General features: G+C 42.2%; 1 protein-coding gene across 1 annotated transcript in view; it reads left to right on the top strand.

Annotated features, from left to right (window-relative positions):
- The window catches only part of CNBD2 (cyclic nucleotide binding domain containing 2), a 66,054-nt gene that overhangs the window by 34,432 nt on the left and 11,137 nt on the right, over positions 1 to 20,485 (top strand). Inside the window, exons 6-12 of the mRNA XM_023724958.1 lie at positions 2,786 to 2,949; positions 6,126 to 6,282; positions 6,987 to 7,138; positions 9,264 to 9,402; positions 14,066 to 14,180; positions 16,194 to 16,368; positions 18,392 to 18,512. Coding sequence (XP_023580726.1) covers positions 2,786 to 2,949; positions 6,126 to 6,282; positions 6,987 to 7,138; positions 9,264 to 9,402; positions 14,066 to 14,180; positions 16,194 to 16,368; positions 18,392 to 18,512 — 1,023 coding nt within the window. The remainder of the gene's footprint in view (positions 1 to 2,785; positions 2,950 to 6,125; positions 6,283 to 6,986; positions 7,139 to 9,263; positions 9,403 to 14,065; positions 14,181 to 16,193; positions 16,369 to 18,391; positions 18,513 to 20,485) is intronic.

The raw sequence follows: 20,485 nt of genomic DNA, 5'->3' as shown, positions 1-20,485 counted from the left end.
ATATTTTAAATAATATTTTATTGTGTTTTTGGTGAAGTTTTACACACCAGTTTAGGTTCCTATTCAACATATTAAAAAAAAAAAAAAAAGTTAGTATACACAGAAAAAGCCAGGAAACAATTATGCCAGATGTTAATGGCTAATTCTGGGCAGTGGGATTATCGACAGTCATTTTTATTTTTATCCTTTCCTGTGTGCTGGAGGAACACAGAAGAGTGTGGCTGTCCCGTAGTGAGAGAAGGGGAGAACCAGGAGAAATGGTGTTTGTGAAGCAGTCAGGGAAGTCTCCTGGGGCCCTGTTTGAATTGTATTCCCTTTTACCCACCCCCAGGCATTTTTTGATCTTCTCTGGTTGGCCTAGCTCTGCATCAGTTTGTGGGGAATGCTAGGTTGTGTAATATCCTCACCTTGCCCTTAAGGAGTTAATTAAGAAGTGAGGTAATGAAATTTACCCAGAAAGTTAAATAACAGTCAGTTCTATAGGAATCCAGAGAAGTGTCTCTAAGTTGGGATGGAGAGAGAAATTTCCTGGAGGAATTAGGGCCCCAGATGGGCCTGATGGATCACTTTGGCTTATAGAGGCCACAGGCATTTGTGTTTTGTCATAAGTGAACCCTGTGGCAGAAACCCCAACCAGTTATTGACAGCAAGAGAGAATTGGAAAGTAGAAAGATTGAACCTAACTCAGACAATAAAAATGGCTAACACTTCCATAGCGCTTGCTCTGTGCCAGGCACTGTTGTAACCCCTTTACACATATCAACTCTGCTGTTCCCTGGTGGTACAACAGTTAAACGATTCGCTGCTAACTGAAAGGTTGGTGGTTAGAACCAACCCACCCTCTTTGTAGGAGAAACACCTGGTGATCTGCTTCCATAAAGATTACAGCCAAGAAAACCCTATGGGGCAGTTCTACTCAGTCACATGAGGCCTCTATGAGTCAGATGTTCTGCTGTTATCAGATAGGGAAACAGACTCAGGGATAAGTGACTTGCCCAGGACACACAGCTAGGAAGTAGCAGTGCTGAGGTCCAGGCCCAATATCTGGCACCAGAGCCCAGGTGCTTTTTTTTTTCTCCATGCGCTTTTGATCACTAAGCTATGTGGCCTTTCTGAGTGAATAGGTGAGACTTCTCATCTGTTTTCCTGATGTCCAGAATGCTTCATCATGCCCCAGTTCCATTTTGCTTCTGTGATAATTACTGTTATGTAAGACTATCAGCATTCATTCATTCTTTCCATAAATGTTTACTTTATTGAGTGCTGCACTATTCTAGAGTGGTAAAGAAGGTAGACAGGGCCATTATTGTGTTTATAAAAAACTCCAAACCCACTGCCATGGAGTAGATCCCGACTCACAGCCACCCTATAGGACAGAGTAGAACTGCCCCATAGGTAGCATTTCCAAAGCTGTAAATCTTTGCAGAAACAGGTTGTCACATCTTTCTCCCTTGGAGCGGCTGGTGGGTTCAAACTGACAACCTTTCAGTTAGCGGCTAAGTGCTTTAAACACTGCACCACCAGGGCTCCTTCATCGTGTTTATATTGGGGTTTATATAGAGCACCTTCATTCAATAGAACTTTCTACAATAATAGAAATGTTCTGTAATCTGCATTGTCCAGTACAGTAGCCACCAGACTCATGTGGGCATTTAATGTAGTCAGTGCAACTGAGCAACTTAATTTTGTATTTAATTAAATTAAATGGCCACATGTTACTAGTGACTACCATACTAAACAGTGCAGTTTATGTGTAGGGTAGGGAAATGACAGATAATATACACAGTAAGATAAATGAATGATTATTTCAGAAAGTATTAAATGCTCTGAAGAAAATGACACATGCCTATAGAGTGTGGGGAGGGGAGCCTGCTACTTTCACTCAGGTAATCCTGGAGGGCCTCACTGAGGAGGTGGCAGTATATGAGCTGAGACCAGAATGATGAAGAAGAGGCAGCCACGTGAAAATCCAGCGGAGGAATATCCCAGGCAGGGGAAACAGTCTAAGCAAAGACCACAAGACAGAACCAGGGTTGGCACACGTAAAGGATAGGAAGAAAGAGAATAGACAATGAAGGGGACAGGTAGGAGATGAGGTTGGAGGAGTAGGTAGGGTGGTAAAGAGTCAGACCACAATGTGCCTCATGGCTGTGGTAAGGAGTTAGGGTTTTATCCTAAGTACAATGGGAACTCAGTAGGGAGGAAGGGTGTTAAAAATTCACAGTGCTATATTCCCCAGCCAGTGGGAGTGGTGAGTGAAAGAGTAGTTTTGCCAGTTAACTAGTTCACGCGTCCTGGTTCACTAGGGAAGAAAAAATTTTGCTGGAAGTCTTTGGCAGGTTCTCTTTGTTTCTTAGTCTCCTGTAACATGTCAAGGTATAGGCTGAGGCAAGGAAAAATGTCTCCCCTGACTGCAGTGTGCCTGTGTCAAGGAACCTGGAGGGTTGCTGGAGCCCAGGGAGCAGCTGTGTATTGCCTGGGAGGTTTACTAGACAGCAGAGGCATTGGGACCTAGTGGTTGGGGATATGGGCATTGGGATTTGGCAGCTCTAAGTTATAATCCTGTCTGAGTTTCTTCATGAGTCAAATGGGAATGGTAATAGTGCTTGGATTCCTAGGCTGTGTGAGGATGCTGTGAGATGGTACATGTTAAATGCTTATGCCTGGCACGCAGGGAGCGCTCGTTACATGTCAGCCGCTACTGCATGGGGAATGGGAAAGCATAAAAGCGGGAGTGTGGGAGTTGCCTGCTGTGTCCCATATGTCTCTCTGGCTCTCTCCCCAGGGTCACTTTCCTCCAAGGGCCATTGAGATCACACAGAAGAAGCCTGCTTGGAGAAAAGAGGATGAGATCCAAGACCTGTGTAACGTCTTGCAGGCTCTGGATAGCTTCAGGAACTACAGTGACACCCTGCAGCTGCTCCTGGCCAAAGTTATGCGCTTTGAACGGTCAGTGCGAGGCACACCTCTTGGCCCCCAGGCTGGGGCTTGGCTGGGCAGAAAGAGCCCAGCTGAGAAGCCGTGCCAGGTCCTGCAGCCCCTCCATGCAGTATCAGCTGTAAAAGATCCTCTGTTGGTTCACCTTAATGTTCACTGTTATGATTGTAGCTCAGTTTATCTCATTCATTTATTGAGAATCTTCCTAGAGTTACTCATTGAGTCTGCCTATGATCTCGTGGGAATCTCAGAAAGGATCTGATCCAGTGCCTTTATTTTCAGATGAGGAAACTGAGGCTCAGAGGATAAAAATGACTTATGCGAGGTCATCTAGATATAAGTAGCAGAGCTAAGACTCAAATCCAGATCTTCCAGGACCCACAGTATCATGTTAGGCCATGTGATGAATACCAAGGTGAGGGCATATTTTCCTAAAAGCCAGAATGGGTCACAGGTGATTGTGCTACATCCAGGTAGGTGCTAGAGCGGGGTCTGTGAACTTGAATGAGAGAAAAAAAGTTGCAACTCTATTTTTTTTTAATCTCTAACTGAAATTTAGCATTTTGTACAATCATGAATGTAGACAATGGACCACTGCAGTATTAGCCATGCCTATGAACTTTTCATCTAAAGAAATCACAGATATTTTCATGTCAATTTCAAGTTGTTGCAGATATCTGGAAAAATAATTTGTGTTCATCACATCTTCAAAATTATGGTAGTTAATAGATCTGCTGCTAGATCTTGTTATTCAGTGCTTTAATAAAGAAGCACATATATTACTGTATCACAAATTCTGTCTTTTAAAAACATTTGATAACTGTAATTCTGCTATATTTTCTTTTATGCATTTAAAACACATTCTTCTATGAAGGCTTCACCAGATTGTTAAAGGGTCCGTGACGAAAAAAGTGTTATATACCCTGGAGTAGAGAAAGTCTGAGAGTTGCATATTGAAATACTGCCATTTTTAGGACATTTCAGTGGCTTAAGGGGAACAGCCTACCAGAATATTTGAGGTAAAATCTGTCTTGAAAATCCAGAATATAAGGTCACTGTAAGGAACCCTGGTGGCACAGTGGTTAAGCGCTTGGCTGCTAACTGAAAGGTCAGTAATTCAAACCCACCAGCCACTCTGTGAGAGAAAGACGCGGCAGTCTGCTCCTATAAAGATTACAGCCTTGGAAACCCTATGGGGCAGTTCTGCTCTGTCCAGTAGGGTCTATGTGAGTTGGAATTGACTCCACGGCAGCAGGTTTAGTGGTTGGTAGAGGTTTGGGAAAGAGCCCGGGTGGCACAATGGTTAAGCACTTGGCTAACCAAAAGGTCGGTAGTTGAGGGCAAGTGTTCCAAAGCTCTTTAGCTCTACCGATAATTGCCTGGAGGCACCCTACTCTGCCAGGAAGCCTCCTGCGCAAAGGCACTCGGCTCTCACTCTGTGGATTGGCTCCAGCGCTGTCTCTCACTGGTCTCCTAGTTCTGCTGCCGCCAGTTCTCTGCTGCTGCTGTTTCTCTGCTGCTGCTTATCGCTATCTGCGCCATCTCCACTGTAACAGCTCTCCTTCCTTCTGAGTCCTCACCAGAGTTGTCTTTGATGTCCATGATTACACCAACAGCCTCTTCAAGGCAATCTAGGCTTTTATTATTAGGCACTTTAAAACTCTTCCAGTCTCTACCCATTCGTAGTTTCAAAACCGCTTCCACATTTTAGGTATCTGTTAGAGCAGCGCTTCACTCCTGGTACCAAATGTCTTAGGCTGGGTTCTCTAGAGAAGCAAAACCAGTAAAGTGTATAAATATATATATAGGGAGAGATTTATAGCAAGGAAATGGCTCACGCAGTTGTAGAGGCTGGAGCATCCCAAGTCCATGGATCAGGATAGAGGCTTCTACTGATTCACATAGCCACGTGGGCTGGCAAACCCAAGATCGGCAAGTTGAAGAGCAGGGCTCTGGCTCACAGGCTGCAAAGATGGACGAATCCCAAGATTGGCAGGTAAGACTGCAGGTAAGCTGCTAGCTCAAGTCCCAAGAGCCAGAGATCAGACGAACAGGAGCCAGCTGCAGGATCCAGAGAGAGCGAAAGCCCATGAGCCTTGCCAGAATGTCCACTTATATTCAATGCAGGCCATTCACCCAAGGAAACTTCCTTTCAACTGATTGGCTACTCAGAGCAGATCCCATCATGGAGGTGATCACATTATATCCAATCTCATCATGGAAGTAATCACAACATCAAGTGACTGCCAAACTACATTATAACTGCCAAACCACTGAGAATCATGGCCCAGCCAAGTTGACACACAACCTTAACCACCACAGTGCTTATTTTATTAGATGAATGAAGGAAATGAATGAATATTGTAACACATGAGATTTGAACTTGCATTTGCAATTCTGAAACTTCCCTCTGAGCCTAAGAACTAAATCTCAGTTTGGTCTGGGCCTGGGCACCTCTACCCTAAGGGTGCCCAATTGAGTAGTGAGCTACTGGGGATCATAAGACCATTTATCTACCGCTTTCTAGGTATGCTTATCTGCATTTCACAAAGAAACCGAGGCTCAGAGAGGGGCTGAGTTGCCCAGTGTCACATAGCATAGGGCAGAACCAGGATTTGGACCCTGGTCTGACTCTGAAGTTAGTGCTCTTAGTCATTAGCTAGTCTACTAACTCCTACATTGCTTTCAACATTTGTTCATTCATTTATTCAGCAAATGTTCATTGAGCATTTGTTATGTGCCTGAGTACACAGAGCAGTGAACCAAACTGACAAAGTCTCTGTCCTCAGGAAGCTTAATTCTAACAGCGGTGGGCGATTGGGTGGGTGTTAGTGAAGGGGTCAAGCTTGATGGGGCTGGGTGTGAGCTCTTCTGAGGTCCCTTCTAGTATAAGTCTGTGCTTTTGTACCCCAGAGCAAAAAGCATAACCAGTCCAGATCTCTTCCTAGCATGGACCAACCTCTGTGTTACTACTGATCAACTGGCCTAGTACTTTTTTGGTGGTGGGAGAGCTCTTCAACAACTTTCTCTGTTTCTTCTACAAAAATCAGTTTATTTGAGCCAAAAGGTAGAAACAACCCAGGTGTCCATAAAGAGATGAATGGATAAACAAAATGTGGTATATATGCACAATGGAATAATATTCACTGTAAAAAGGAATGAAGGTCTAATGCATGGCCTTTTTCCAGATTTGGTCGTAGACGTGTGATCGTCAAGAGGGGCCAGAGGGGCAACAGCTTTTATTTTATCTACCTGGGCAAGGTCGCAGTGACTGAGGATGAGGATGGCAGTAGCGCCTTCCTGGACCCCCACCCGACTTTGCTGCAAAAGGGCTGCTCTTTTGGGGTAAACACAGGGGGAAGGGCTCAGCTTCCTGGGGTGGGGTTGGAAGTGTGACAGGACTCCTGCCAGCAGCTCCTGGCTAGGCCCTATCCTGCCTTACACTCTGCAAATCACTGCCCCATTGTGAGCCCCAGAGCCCTTATATCAAACGCCAGTGAAGTTGAACCAGGGGATATCCAAGGCTGACCTCTTCATCTGTGATGTTTAAGGATTATGTTCCCTCTATAACCCCTTAGAAGGAGCCCTGGTGGCACAGTGGTTAAGTGCTTGGCTGCTAACCAAAAGGTTGGTGGTTCAAACCCACCCAGTGGCTCCACAGAAGACAGACCTGGAAATCTGCTTCCATAAAGATTACAGCCTGGGAAACCCTATGGGGGCAGTTCTACTCTGTCACATTTGGTTGCTATGAGTTGGAATTGACTTGACACAATAACAACAACATAGCCCCTGAGAGATGCATTGACTCCACAGTGAGGCCTCTCTGGCTTCCTTTCCTCTGACTCATTGAGGCATCTTGCCTCCTTCGCACAAGCTGCATATTAAGAGAGAGGGGAATGGGCCCACAGGAGCCCAGAATGGGCTAGGGCACTTGCAGTCGGAGGAGGAGAGACCTCAGGGGAGATGGAAGCAGGGAAGAGGTGTGCTAGGCTTTGAGCAGGAAGCTGGATGTGGCCTCTCACTTGCCCTTGCCCTTATTCATCCAACAGGAAATGGCCCTTCTGAGTTCTTCAGTAAGGAGGGCCACTGTGGTCTGTATGGAAGAAACAGAGTTCTTGGTTGTCGACAAGGAGGATTTCTTTGCTAATAAGCTGGACCTGGAAGTTGAAAGGGATGCTCAGTATCGGTTTGAATTTTTTAGGTAACTCCATCATTGGTCAGCATCTTTTTTTAAATCCCCCTGTGTGTTTATTAAGTGCTTGACTTTGTCCTATGCTTGGTGGGTAACATACTAGGTGCTGTTTTACCTGAAATACTCTTCCATACCCACCCCCTACCTTCTCTGTCTAACAGACTCCTACTATCCCTCCAGATCTCAGCTCAAATATCACTTCCTTGTGGGATAAAAAGAAGAGCTAACATTTATTGAGTACTTGCTGGGCGAGGCAGGGTGCTAAGCACTTTTGTACGACTTGGCTCATCTAATCTAATCTCACATTGAATTACATGAGGTTATTTCTCTTATGTTTCCCAGTGTATAGATGAAGGAGCCAAGGCTCAGGATGCTGAAGCCAGGACTTGTGCCCAAAATATCTGATTCAGAAGTCCCTGGGCCTCACCACCCTACTTTACTAACCAAACCCACTCCAGAACAGAAAGGGTATCCCATCATATGCTTCCATAGCACCCTGTGTTTCTTTATAGCCCCCACTCAAACTAATTTTTTTTTGGTAAATATATATCTAACAGAACAGTCACCATTTTAACAATCTTCACGCGTACAATTCAGTGACATGTTCATCATGTTCAACAAACTGTAATTCTTGATTATATAATCATTTCCTTACTGTTTCTTTGCCCCATCAGGTAGTAAGCAATATGGTAACAAATCTGTCTTTTTCACCGTTGTAATCCCCGTTTTCACAGTGCCAGAACCATGTAGGTGTTCAAGAAATACATAGTGAATAAATGAATAACAGGATATAAATAACTGCAACCATTGTGGGTCAGAAAAGTAAGCATCTTAATTATGGGTGTAGCTAATACTCTAATGAACCAAAAAGCAGAATTCATTTAGATCAAAAGATTTTTTTTTCTTTTATTTGGCTCGGAGTGCTTACATGAAAGGCCATATAAGCGTGTAGATACTGAATCTCTTTTAATTATTCTTTAGTTACTCACCTTAATAAAAAAGAGTAAAAGTCAAATGAAGTATCTGCACTGGCACTGAAAACACAGATGTAGAATTGTACAGACGTAGACAATGAGAGAAGTGTGATGGGCAGAGGCATCTGGTCCCTGTGGGTTACAGCTCAGAGAGAAAGCTTCATAAAGGAGATGGAGCCTGGAAAAGGAAGGGGAGCACTTCGTCCAAAAGGAGGAGCAGTTCATTTTTCGTACAGTGGAAAAATCGGCCTGGGTTCAGCTGTCAGGCTTATCAACAATGTGACCTGAGATAGATCATTTCATTTCTCTGAGCCTCGGTCTCCTGCTCAGTAAAATGGGGATAATGATACCTATCTTCCAAGGTCATAGTAAGATCGAATGAGATGATCAGGGGAAGCATGTGGCCCAGTACTTGGCACATAGTGGGCACTCCTTCTGTGGTGGTCCTACTTTCCTTCCTACAACTCCAGACCCTTCTCCTCCTCTGGACGTGGCATGCCCCTTTGGTGCCCTGAACTTAACTCAGGAGTCACCCTAAATTTTGAGCTCACAATCTGTTGGAGCTGCTTGTGAGGGAAGCAAAGCCATAAGTGGTGGTGTACAAGGGTCAGAGGAAGGGGCAGTCACCACGGAGTGGGTCTTCAGCTACAGGGAGCAAACAGGCAAAAGGAGGAGAATCTGGATCTCCTGCCCCCTGGGTCCCGAGCTGAGTATTTGACGTCAATAGGCCAAAGGGAGGCAGGCATTAGAAAGAGCTACCCAAACCAAAGGTAGGGCCAGGACCGCAAGCTGGGGGACAGAATACAGCGGTGAGCAGAAGTGAGGAACTGCTGGGCCTTTCCTTGGAATGGGATTAGTTTAGTGAGCCACAAGGTGCAAGGAGGGATGGGATGGAGCAGAGGTGAGAAAAGCACAGAGGCTGGATCATGTCAGTTGTATTTGAGGAGCAGCAAAGAGGGGGGTGGAGCTGGAGGGGAGGACCTTGAGAAAAAGAGTAGATAGAAGGAGCAAAGGTGCTTACATGACAGGAAACTGGCTACAGGCTAGGCAATGGGAGAGGGTGTGTGAAATCTTTCAGCCAGGCATTTTTAAGAGTAAAAGAGGCAGTAGTGTCAATTGATGATGTAAGGTAATGAATCTAACAGGCTTTTCCATCTCAGGAAGATGGATCTGTTTCAGTCCTGGTCCAAAGAGAAGCTTTGGCAGCTGGTCACCATGGGGAAGGTGGAGAAGTTCTCATTTGGCCAGCTGATTTCAAAAGACTTTGTAGAGTCTGCCGCCATTATGTTTATCTGCAAGGTAAGAGGTCTGGTGAGGAGGGAGTGAAACTGGGGAGACCGAGCTTAATATGATGTCCTGTGGCCAGACAGATGGGGTCAAGCCCTGTTCTGCAACTCGAGCAATTCACTTCCCTCTCTGAGCTTCCATGTCCTAGGTGTTGTCAAACAGAAAAATTAATAACAGACACCTTATTTTGATTTTAAAGTTTTCTTACCTACGAAACCAAATGTTCACTGTAAAGAAAGTGCAAACCAAAATTAATTTTGCCTGTGGCTTTTCTTTCACCCAGAGTTGCTAATCTTTTCTTTCCAGTTAGAAGCCAAGCTTACAAAATTTGAACTGGCTGAAGGTGGATGGAGGGCCTGAGATTACCTTGTGACCTGATATCAGTTGATCTCAGTAAAAGGGGGTAGGCAGGGTTCAATCATGTTGAGAATGGCCAATGGTTGATCTTCTATTCTTCTCCCTCTTCTTTGATTTATAAGTCTCATTGTATCTGATTGACTTCCAGCCAATTGCTTTTTCTGGAATCAAAATGGTCTCACTATATGCATATAGAATAACTGCTTAGAATATTTTTCTTTGAGTTTCGATTTTTTTAACAGTATAAAGCACAAATGACACACTTTGGCCTGCCTCCTTCAGAGGGTTGCTGTGAACTTTAAGATATGTAGCTATTGTATTAGAAAGATCGCCAAGGGATACCGTCTCCAGGAGCTCATATACATGTTTATTTACATACAGATGCAGATTGAAATTGTGCATTTGGCTCTTCAATCTTATTGGTGCCAGATCACTTTTTTAAAAAGAATAACCTTTAAATTGTGGAAGTGATATGATCACACTATAAAATTTTCTGTATCAGTATCACCTGGCCAACTTGTTAAAAATGCAAATTATGAGGCCCACCGTGCCCTATTAAATCTAAAACTCTGGGAGTGAGTCTCAATAATCTGTTTTAACAAGCCCCCGAGGTGGCTCTGATGTGCACTAAATTGCTGGAGAACCCTTGATCAAGGGAGGAGTCTTCAAACTGGAAAGTGTAAAAAACACCTAGGGTGCTTCTTAAAAAAGGCAGCTATGAGGTTCACACCACAGACAGATTCCTTCGCTCTGAAGTCTGCATTTGAATAAGTGTCCCTGGTGATTCTAATGCAGAAGTACTTGGACTTCATTCTGAGAAAAAAACGATACAGAGGTCACAAAGTGACAGCTGGTAATGGGCCTCAGCCAGCCTTAGATGGGTTTGGTTTGTTTCTGATTTGATAGTTAATATGAAGATTTTTACATACAAATTCAGACTTTTGGCTTCTTTTGAAAATTCAGAAGATCAGGCAACACCAGGTTGCATTCTGATGTGGTCCCCTCTGGCTGGAGCTTAGGAGCGCCTGCTCTCTCTAAAGGGACTGCTCTCTTTTTCCTCATTTTTATTTCCTGCTTGGCTAGAGCCTTTGAGCTGTCCTCCTCTGGTAGTGAGGCCCGTCTGTCCTGACTTCTGTAGTTTACGCATATTAACACTAGAGGGCGAAATTAGAAGCAGGTGGGGCGTCCATCCCAAACACCAAAACACACTACCATGGTGTAGATTCTGACTCATAGCGACCCTGTAGGATGGAGTAGAACTGCCCCATAGGGTTTTCATGGCTGTAATCTTTACTGGCCCAGACTGCTACATCTTTCTCCCGTGGAGTGGCTGATGGGTTTAAACCGCCAGCTTTTCGGTTAGCCGCTGAACACTTAACCACTGCACCACCAGGGCTCCTTTGGGGTGTCCTTAGGACCAAAAGTTGGAAAACATGATTTCCTGCTGGCATCACAAACATAAATAATTAGTGTCCATAATCAGTAGTTTATCATTTGGGGGCACATGGTAAAACTGTTTTCTCCATAGATGTAGATACAATTAAAGACACATGAAAGACTTTCCAGGACGAAACTGTGTTTGCCTGTGTTTCTCCAGTGCCTGCCACAGTTCCTAGTAGATAAATAAATGTTTGTTGAGTGAATGTTGAATAAAGCTCCACGCACATGGTAAGAGCTTATTAAATGTTCATTCTCTTCCCTTTTCCCTTCTTCTCCTTCCTCTTCAACAGTAATCTGTCTTGAACTCTAACCTTTTATAATGTGTCTTTAGTGCTTCCTCTTAAAAAAGGGTAAGATGTTATAAAGATATGAAATCAAAAGGAAAAAATGATATATCTTTCTTGCCCATCACATTAGCAAAGATTGAAAGGATTGTGAAAACCCAGTGTTGGCAACGAAGTATTACAACAGGCTCTGGTATACACTGTTGCAGAGTGTAAATTGATATAACATTTCTGGAGGGTAGTTTGGCAATGTGTATAAAAATTTAAAACATGTATACTTCTAGGAATTAATCCCAAAGGGATAATCAAACATGGGTATATGTTAGGGTAAACTAGGTTATGCTGCAATTGTAAACAATCCTCAGATCTCACACTATTTGATCATAGCACGTGAGCAGAGGGGCCTCGCTCCTTATGGTCACTCAGAGACCAAGGCCACTAGAAACTGTATCTTGCCCCATGCTTCCATGATCAGGAGAGGAGGGGAGGGGAGGGGGAGTGGAAGGTGGAAAAGCAAACACTGGCTTTTAAAGATTCCGTCCAGAGTGTTGCAAGTCACTTTGCTAATATTTCATTGGCTGAAGCAAGTTCAAAGGCCATGCCTAATTTAAAGGGTGGAGAAGTACAATCCTGCCATGTGCCTAGGAGAAGAACTTGAATATTTGTGAACTATTAGCACTTGGATGTATGTACAAGAACATTAGTTAGAATTGCTGTATATTGCAGGTGACAGAAAAGCAAGTGCAGAGGCTTAATGAGTTAAAAAAAAAAAAAAAAAAAGCCATTGCCATCCAGTCGATTCCAACTCATAGCAACCCTACAGCACAGGGTGGAACTGCCCCATAAGGCTTCCAAGGAGCTGCTGGTGGATTTGAACCACTGACCTTTTGGTTAGCAGCCTAATGTTTAACCACTGCACCACCAGGGCTCCTAAGTGACTTCTTTTCTCATGCAATGAAGAGTCTGGAATTGAGCAGCCCAGGGCTAGAAAAACCTAGGAAGTCATCAAGAACCCAGGCCCCTTCTAGCTTCTTCCCTCATCATCCATAGCTTATGGCATTCATTCTAATGGTTGCAATATGGCTGTTCTACCTCCAACCATCACGGCTGAGTTTCAGGCAGAGGGAAGGGAGGACAGCAATAGCTTCCGTGGGAGTTTTATCAAGCAATCTTCCACTTTTGTCTCATTGGACAGCGCTGGATCCCTGCCACTCCACTGCAGGAGAGTCTGGGAAGGTGGTGAGTTTTTTTTTGAGTAGGAACTTTGTTGTCCTAACAAAATCAGAGTTATTCTAATACTGACAAATTAGAAACAGCAGTAAAGAACTCAAATCTAAATTTTACAGCTTGATGAATTTTGACATTTATATACACCTGTGTAACCATCATCCAAATCAAGATAAAAATATTTCCAGCGCCCCAGAAGGCTCCCTTGTGCCCCTTCCCAAACAAAATTTACCACCCCCACACTCAAAGGTAATCACTGTTCTGACTTCTATCACTGACTACTTTTGCCTGGTCCTGAACTTCATATAAAATGAATCATAAAGTATGTGCTCCTTGTGTCTGACTTCTTTTAATCAAGTGAATATTTATTTTTAATTCTAGATAATAAATTATGGCAGAGAATACCATGCAATTATTAAAAACAATTAAATAGAGCTATATTATTTGCATGAAAAGATGTCCTTGATATATTATTGAGTTTAAAAAAAAAAGTTTACAAGAGTTTGTTTTATATAAATGGAATCATTTATGAAAAATTATATATATATACATTTTGTATGTTTATAGAGAAGAGTTTAAAGTAATACTCACCCCATGTTACTGCTAGTTATTTTGGGGTATTAGGATTAACATAGTTTTGACTTTCTTTATTTCTTCTATTTGGTTTGAATATTTTTTAGCTTTTAATTTTGGAAAATTTCAAACATAGAAAAGTTGCAAAAATAATACAAAGAACTCCTGTATAAATGTCACCCTGATTCACCAATTATTAACGTTTTGCCACATTTGCTTTAATAGATGTATTTTTCCCTGCTTGAATCATTTGAGACTAAGTGGCATCCATTATACCCCTTTACCCCTATATATTTAAGTAATTATTTTCTAAGATAGAAATTAACCACAGAATAATTATCAAAATCAGGGAATTTAACATCAATACAATATATAATCTATAGTCCAAAATCTAATTTTATCCATTGTCCCAATAATGTCCTCAATGGTGGGTTTGTTTGTTTTTTTTCCCAGTGATAGCCTTGTATTTCGTTCTCATGTTTCTTTAGCAAGAAGCTCTGGTGGTGCAGTGGTTAAGTGCTTGGCTACTAACCAGAAAGGCTGGTGGTTCACCTATAGGGTCGACTATGAGTCAGAATTGACTCAATGGCAACAGGTTTGATTTTTGAGTTTTGGCTTTCTTTAGCTATTTGAATTTTTTATAATGGGCAGATGACATTTTGACAATGGAAAAAAAAAAGATCCTTATGCAAGTAAAACAAAATGGTGGAAGATGTATTAAAGAGAATTTACCTTCAAAGTCTAGACCCCTGGAGCCTCTGGGATTAAACTTCTTGTGTCGCTTGACATGTCAGGGCAGCTGTGAAGTCCTGCGGCTGATAGACCTTGGAAAGTCCCCTTCCTACTACAAGTGGATCTGGCAGCATCTGGAGATCCTACACAACAAACCTCTGAAGACCCACATGTTTGGTAAGCCGCAAGTCTATAGCTGGCAGTTGGCAACATGGCAGGGGTGTCTGGTCCTGTCTTTATTTCCAGTTCCCAGCCCAGATAATTTGAGAAAGCTAGAGCTAGAGGGACCTGGCAGCATGTATGATTTGATCACTTCTTCTACCAGCTGTGGAAACCTGGTCCCCAAGGCCCCGTGAGGTTAAGCTCCTGTCTACCCCTCTAGCCTCCTCCTTTTGAGCTTTATCCTCGTTGCTCTTCAAGTTCCCTTATGTGGCCATTTACTCCTTGTCTTGAGGTTTTCACACATTTCTCTCTTTATTCCTCACCTCTCCCCCACTGAGCTCTCCTCTTCTTTCAGATCTTAAATTAAAAGTAGAAGTCTCCCTGAGTTCTTGTACTAGATCAGCATCTTCCACCTCCCGTTATATCTTATCCAAGTACCCTGTACTTCTCTTCTGTGGTGTTTTTTCAGTTGCCATCGAGTCAGTTCTGACTCACGGTGACCACATGTGTATCAGAGTAGAATTGTGCTCCACAGGGTTTTCGTAGATCACCAGGCCTTTCTTTTGAGGAGACTCTGGGTGGACTCAAGCCGCCAGCCTTTTGGTTAGTAGTGAGTGTGTTAACCATGTTAACCATTTGCAGCACCCAGGGAATCCTCTGTTGTGTTTAACCCCAATGAAATCATATAATTGAATCTGAAATGGTTATTGAATATCTGTCTCCCTTGCTAGAATATAAGTTCTGTGTAAGGACTTTGTATTCCCAGGTTCTAGTACCATGCCTGGAATATAATGGGTACTCAAAAGCTAATCACTAAATGAATGGAGAGCTATTTTCTAAATCAATGTTATTGAGGCATAATTTCACACAATTTAATGCATACATTTTAAATGTATAGTTTGGTGAGTTTTGGCAAATTTATACCCTATGCAGCCACCACCACAATCAAGTTAGAGAACATTTCCATCCACTTAAAAGGTCTCTTGTGCCCCTTCCCAGTCAACCCTCACCTCTTAACCCTGAACCCAGTCAACACTGATCTGCTTTCTAACATTATAGGTTAGATTCATTTTTCCTAGGGTTTCATATAAACGGAATCATAAAATATATACTCTTTTTAAAATTGTGGTAAAATACATATAACAAAAAGTCTGGCATTTTAACCATTTTTAAGTGTAGAATTCAGTGACATTAATTACATTCACCGTGTTGTGCTACCGTCATCACTATCCATTTCTAAAAGTTTTACATCACCCCAACAGAAGCTCAGTACCCCTTCAGCAATAACTCCCATTCTCTCCCCCTGCCCACAGCCCCCGGTAACCACTAATAAATGTTTGTCTCTATGCATTTCCCTATTCTAGATATACAGTATATATTCTTTTATTTCTGGCTCCTTTTACTCAGCATAGTGTTTTTGAGTAGTTTGTTTCTTTTTATTTCTGAGAAGTATTCACTTGGAGATCTTTTTAATAACTCTTATATAGGGCCTATTACATGCCTGGCACTGTGCTAGGCATATCGCATACTTTGTCTGTAATTCTTACAACAGTCATATGAGGGCTCCAGGAGACTATGTGACTTTTCCAAGGTTCTAGGGCCCCTCATCCATTGACTGTCTTTTATTGCTGTTCCCCCATCCCAGTTTGAAAGCTCAGATTAATATGATCTGTTAATGGAAAGATATGAGCTTTGAAGCAAATAGACATGAGTTCAAATCCAAACTTCAGACCTTTCCTAGGTGGCTTAAACTCTCTTTTGCTCATCTAATCTCTTAAATGAGCCTACCTATATTTGTCTGGATGTAATGGATGTAAAGGCTCTAGCACAGGGCCTGGCACAAAGAGACAACACATGGAGGCCAATGTGTGTTTCTTTTCTTGTTTATTCCCTTATGCACCTTCACCAGACTTGCCAGGCCAGGTAACTATGATATATCTCCACCACCACCACTACCATCAACACCACCACCTCCACCTCATATATGTAAAAACTCATAAATGTGTTTTCCTGTGCTTTCTCTATCAGAACCCTCTCCCGTGGAGAGATTTAAGGAATTCCGGATCAAGTCATATCCTGTACAGGACTTCAGCTCTTTGAAACTTCTGCATCTCCAGAAAGCCTGGGAGCAAAAGGGGACCAACTTTAGTATAAGTCAAACTTCAATGACTGATCTTCCAAAGACCTTTGGCTCAAAGATCAAGTAAGCTTAGCTCTTGGCAGATAGAAGGGTCCAGATTCTGACTAGGAAGGGGGGCGTGACCTACAGGGCAGAATGTCAGGGATACCAGGGAGGGGACAAAGGGAGCAGACACAGGTCAGCCCCAAAAGGTAGGGTGTGGGCATAAGTCAGCCTAGAGAGGCTCTAGGTTCGAAGTCTGGGACCTGCATACTCTGTTATCAACTCACAGAACTGCTTTAGGTGGTCAGATATTTCCTGTCTCAGGGCTTCAGTAACCCATTTGAGGAAGGAGGGACTGGATGGGTTTTCTAGCTCTGAAATTCTATCTGTCTGTATGTCACTGGCTCCTTCTGACTCTAAGCTTCTTTAGAAAATTCTACCCATCTACAGGGGGCAGTTATAGCATAGAGAATAAGAGCCTAGGCTTTGGGGTCAGTCCAACCTAGGTTCAAACCCTGGCTTGGCTACTTATTTTAGCTCTATGTCCTTGGGCAAGGGACTTGACCTCTCTAAGCCTTAGTTTCCTTATTCGTAAATAATAGTCTCTTAAGTCTTGGGGTTGTTGCAAGCTAGCAGTTAAGTGGGATAATGATAATTATTGCTAACTCTTGTGGAATACTTCCTTTGTGCCTGGTACAGAATTATCTAATTTAATCCTCACAATAACCCTATGACGTAAGTACTATTATTATCACTCCCATTTTTCAAGTGAGAAAACCAAGGTACAGTGAGAGATTAAATACTTGCTCAAGGTCACACAAGTAGAAAGCGATAGAGCCAGGATTCAAACCTGAGCAGCCTCTTAGTGCTAAGCCGTGTGCTATCTTGTATGATCGTCATGACTGATATGAGGCAGATGCACATGAAAGGCTGCACTTTTGCCTTTCCTGGAGAGGTTGAGGAGCAGGGAAGGACACTCAGTGGGTACTAGTCTAGGGACATCTCAATGTTGAGGCCAGGGCAGCATAACACCTCCCCCATTAAATGTGAAATGAAAATATCATAATGATACTAATAATGGCTTCAATGTCCCAATCCCTGTATTACCCAAATGCGCCTTTGCCCATTGACACTTTCAGGCTGCTTGCCTGCATAATGAGCATCCCATGACTTAGTTGTTTTTTCCTCTGATGGATATTATATCCAAGGAATCCAGGGCTTGAAATCCCAATCCTAGTTGTTCTGAGCTGGAGATAGAACAGGCCTGATGCTTAGTGTCTCTGCTGTGACTCAGTAAGGGAGAAGAGACAGGTTAGACCCAGAAGTGAAAAATAGAGGCACTTTTGCACATGTCCTGGAAGGGCAGGAATTAAGGCGAACTTCATATTTGTGTTGGGTGAGTCCAGTTATATTCTCAACTGGTAAATAATCCTGTCCCCACCTCTAATCCAAATAGCATAGCCTGCCTCTTCCTTCTACCTGGACAGAGACCAAAGAATGCACAACAGGATTACCTGTGTAAAATTAACTCCAACATGAACAAAGTACGGGAAGGAAACCTGTGTTTTTAAAAATGAATGAATAAATGAACGAGTTCCATTTCCTCTCTGACTTCCTGTCAAGAAGAGCCCAAACTTCTGCTGTGTCCTCAGAGGCACAGAACTCATTCTTTTGCAAAACAGCCTGTTCCATTTTCAGACAGCTCTGTTAAAAATCCTTTCCGCATGTTGAGCTTAATTCTGCCTGGCTGGACTTCTCACCCATCAGGTCTGGCTCAGCTGCAGGGGATCTGTCAGCCATTTCCTCCGTGTAACAGCCCTTCAGTGTTTAAAGGGGCCATATCTCCTTTCTATCAAATCTCCTCCCTATTAAACTTCTCCAGTTCCTAATACAGTCAGTCTCTTTCAGGGCTTGATTTTGAGCTTCCTTACCTTGTGGGGAGGTGCAAATTCCCCAAGGAGGGAAAATTTCTGTATGCATTACCTGGACCTAATAAGCAATTATAGCAAGGTCACAGGATACAAGAGTAGGAGCTGATAATCCAGGGCCTCATGAGTTGACTGTGTTACAGATGTGTTTTCTTTAACAAGCTGTCAAATTTCAGATCCAAGCGTGCTCATTCGACCAAATGTTCTGCGATTGATATCAAGTCTGGTCAGCTTGCCAAAGAGACTGCAGTGGGCACCTACATGAAGATCCACACTGTGGAGCAAGGAGAAATTGTGGTAAGTATGCGCCGAGGTAGCCTTGTTCATGATATAGTGTGAAAAGCCTGGGAATGTTAAGTAATGAGAGTAAAGATTTAAAAACACCCCCTCTTTATATTTGATGATATTAAAGAATACTGTTTATTTTTTAAGATATGACCATGGTATCGTGGTTATGTTTCTTAAAAGAGTCCTTATATTTAGGAGCTACATACTGACATATTTACAGATGAAATGATATGACATCTAGGACTTTCTTAAAAATAATCTGGGCCACTAGTCCTATTAGACACTGTTCTGGAAGTCCTAGCTAGTGCAATAAGAATATAAAAGCTATACAGATTGGGAAGGAAGAAATAAAACTGTCTTTGCTTGCAGATGACATGATTGTGTAGAAAATCCAAAAAAATGGACAGAAACGCTCCTGGAACTAATAAATGATTATAGCAAAGTCTGAGGATACTAGGTTAATATACAAAAATCGATTGCTTTCCTGTATATCAGCAAAAAACAATAGGGTTTTGAAATTAAAAACATAATACCATTTATAATAGCACAAAAAAATTGAAACAAGTATAAATCTAACAAAATGTGTATAGGATCTATAGGAAGAAATATATAAAACTCCAGGAAATCAAAGATCTTCATAAATGGAGAGATTTTCCATGTTCATGGATTGAAAGACTCAGTATTGTTAAGATGTCAGTTCTTCTCAACTTGATTTATAGATTCAATGAAATCCCAGTCAAAATCCTAGCAAGCTATTTTGTGGATATTGACAGACTGATTCTAAAACTCACATGGAAAGATGAATGGATAAACAAACTGTGGTACATCCATAAAGTGGAATATTATTCAGCAATAAAAAAGAAATGAGCTATCAAGCTACAAAAGACATGGAAGAACCTTAAATGAATATTGCTAAGTGAAAGAAGCCATTATGGAAAGGCAGGCTATACATTATATAATTCCCATATATGATGTTCTGGAAAAGGCAAAACTATAGAGACAGTAAAATGATCAGTGGTTGCCAGAGTTTTGGGGTTCAGGGATCGGGATGAAGCATGGGGGATTTTTAAGACCATAAAATTATTCTGTCCACTGTAATGGTGAATATAAGACATTATGCATTTGTCAAAACCCACAGAACTTTATAGCACAAAGAGTGAGCCTTAATGCATGTGATTTTTAAAAATAAATAAATCATTAAGGATGTTGGGGAATCCCAGGAAGGAATGAAGACTGTGACAAGAAAATCTCAGTGTAATACAAATGTGTGAAACAACCTCACTGAATGGGAAGAGGGGAAAGGATGCTAGCCTAAGTAACTTTAAGAATGAGTCTGTAGGAGACTGGAGAAACCCTGAGAGTATGGCCCCCGGACGCCCTTTTAGCTCAGTAATGAAGTCGCTCCCGAGGTTCAACATTCAGCCAAAGATTAGACAGCCCCATAAAACAAAATGAAATTAATGGGGCACAACAGCCCAGGGACAAGAACTAGAAGGCAGGAGGGGAAAGGAAACCCGGTAATAGGGAACCCAAGGTTGAGAAGGGACAGTGTTGACATGTTGTGGGGTTGTTAACCATTGTCATAAAACAATATGTATATTAACTGTTTAATGAGAAACTATTTGTTCTGAGAACTTTCATCTGAAGTGCAATAAAAAAAATTTAAAAAATGAAGGGGTAAAAAAAAAGAATGAGTCTGTAAGATTAAAAGCAAAACAGTAGAATTCAACAACATATCAAAAAAATAATTCACCGTGATCAAGTGGGATTTATACCAAGTATGCAGGGATGGTTCAACATTAGAAAAACAATCAATGTAACCCATCACATTAACAAAACAAAAGACAAGAACCGCATGATCTTATCAATTGATGCAGAAAAGGCATTTGACAAATTCCAACACCCATTCATGATAAAAACTCTCAGCAAAATAGGAGTAGAAGGGAAATTCCTCAACATAATTAAGGGCATTTATACAAAGC

This window comes from Trichechus manatus, unplaced genomic scaffold (genome assembly GCF_000243295.1).
Source record: "Trichechus manatus latirostris isolate Lorelei unplaced genomic scaffold, TriManLat1.0 scaffold00008, whole genome shotgun sequence".
Taxonomy (NCBI): domain Eukaryota; kingdom Metazoa; phylum Chordata; class Mammalia; order Sirenia; family Trichechidae; genus Trichechus; species Trichechus manatus.
The sequence above is the reverse complement of the archived record's forward strand: the minus strand, read 5'-3'. Positions and strand labels throughout refer to the sequence as shown.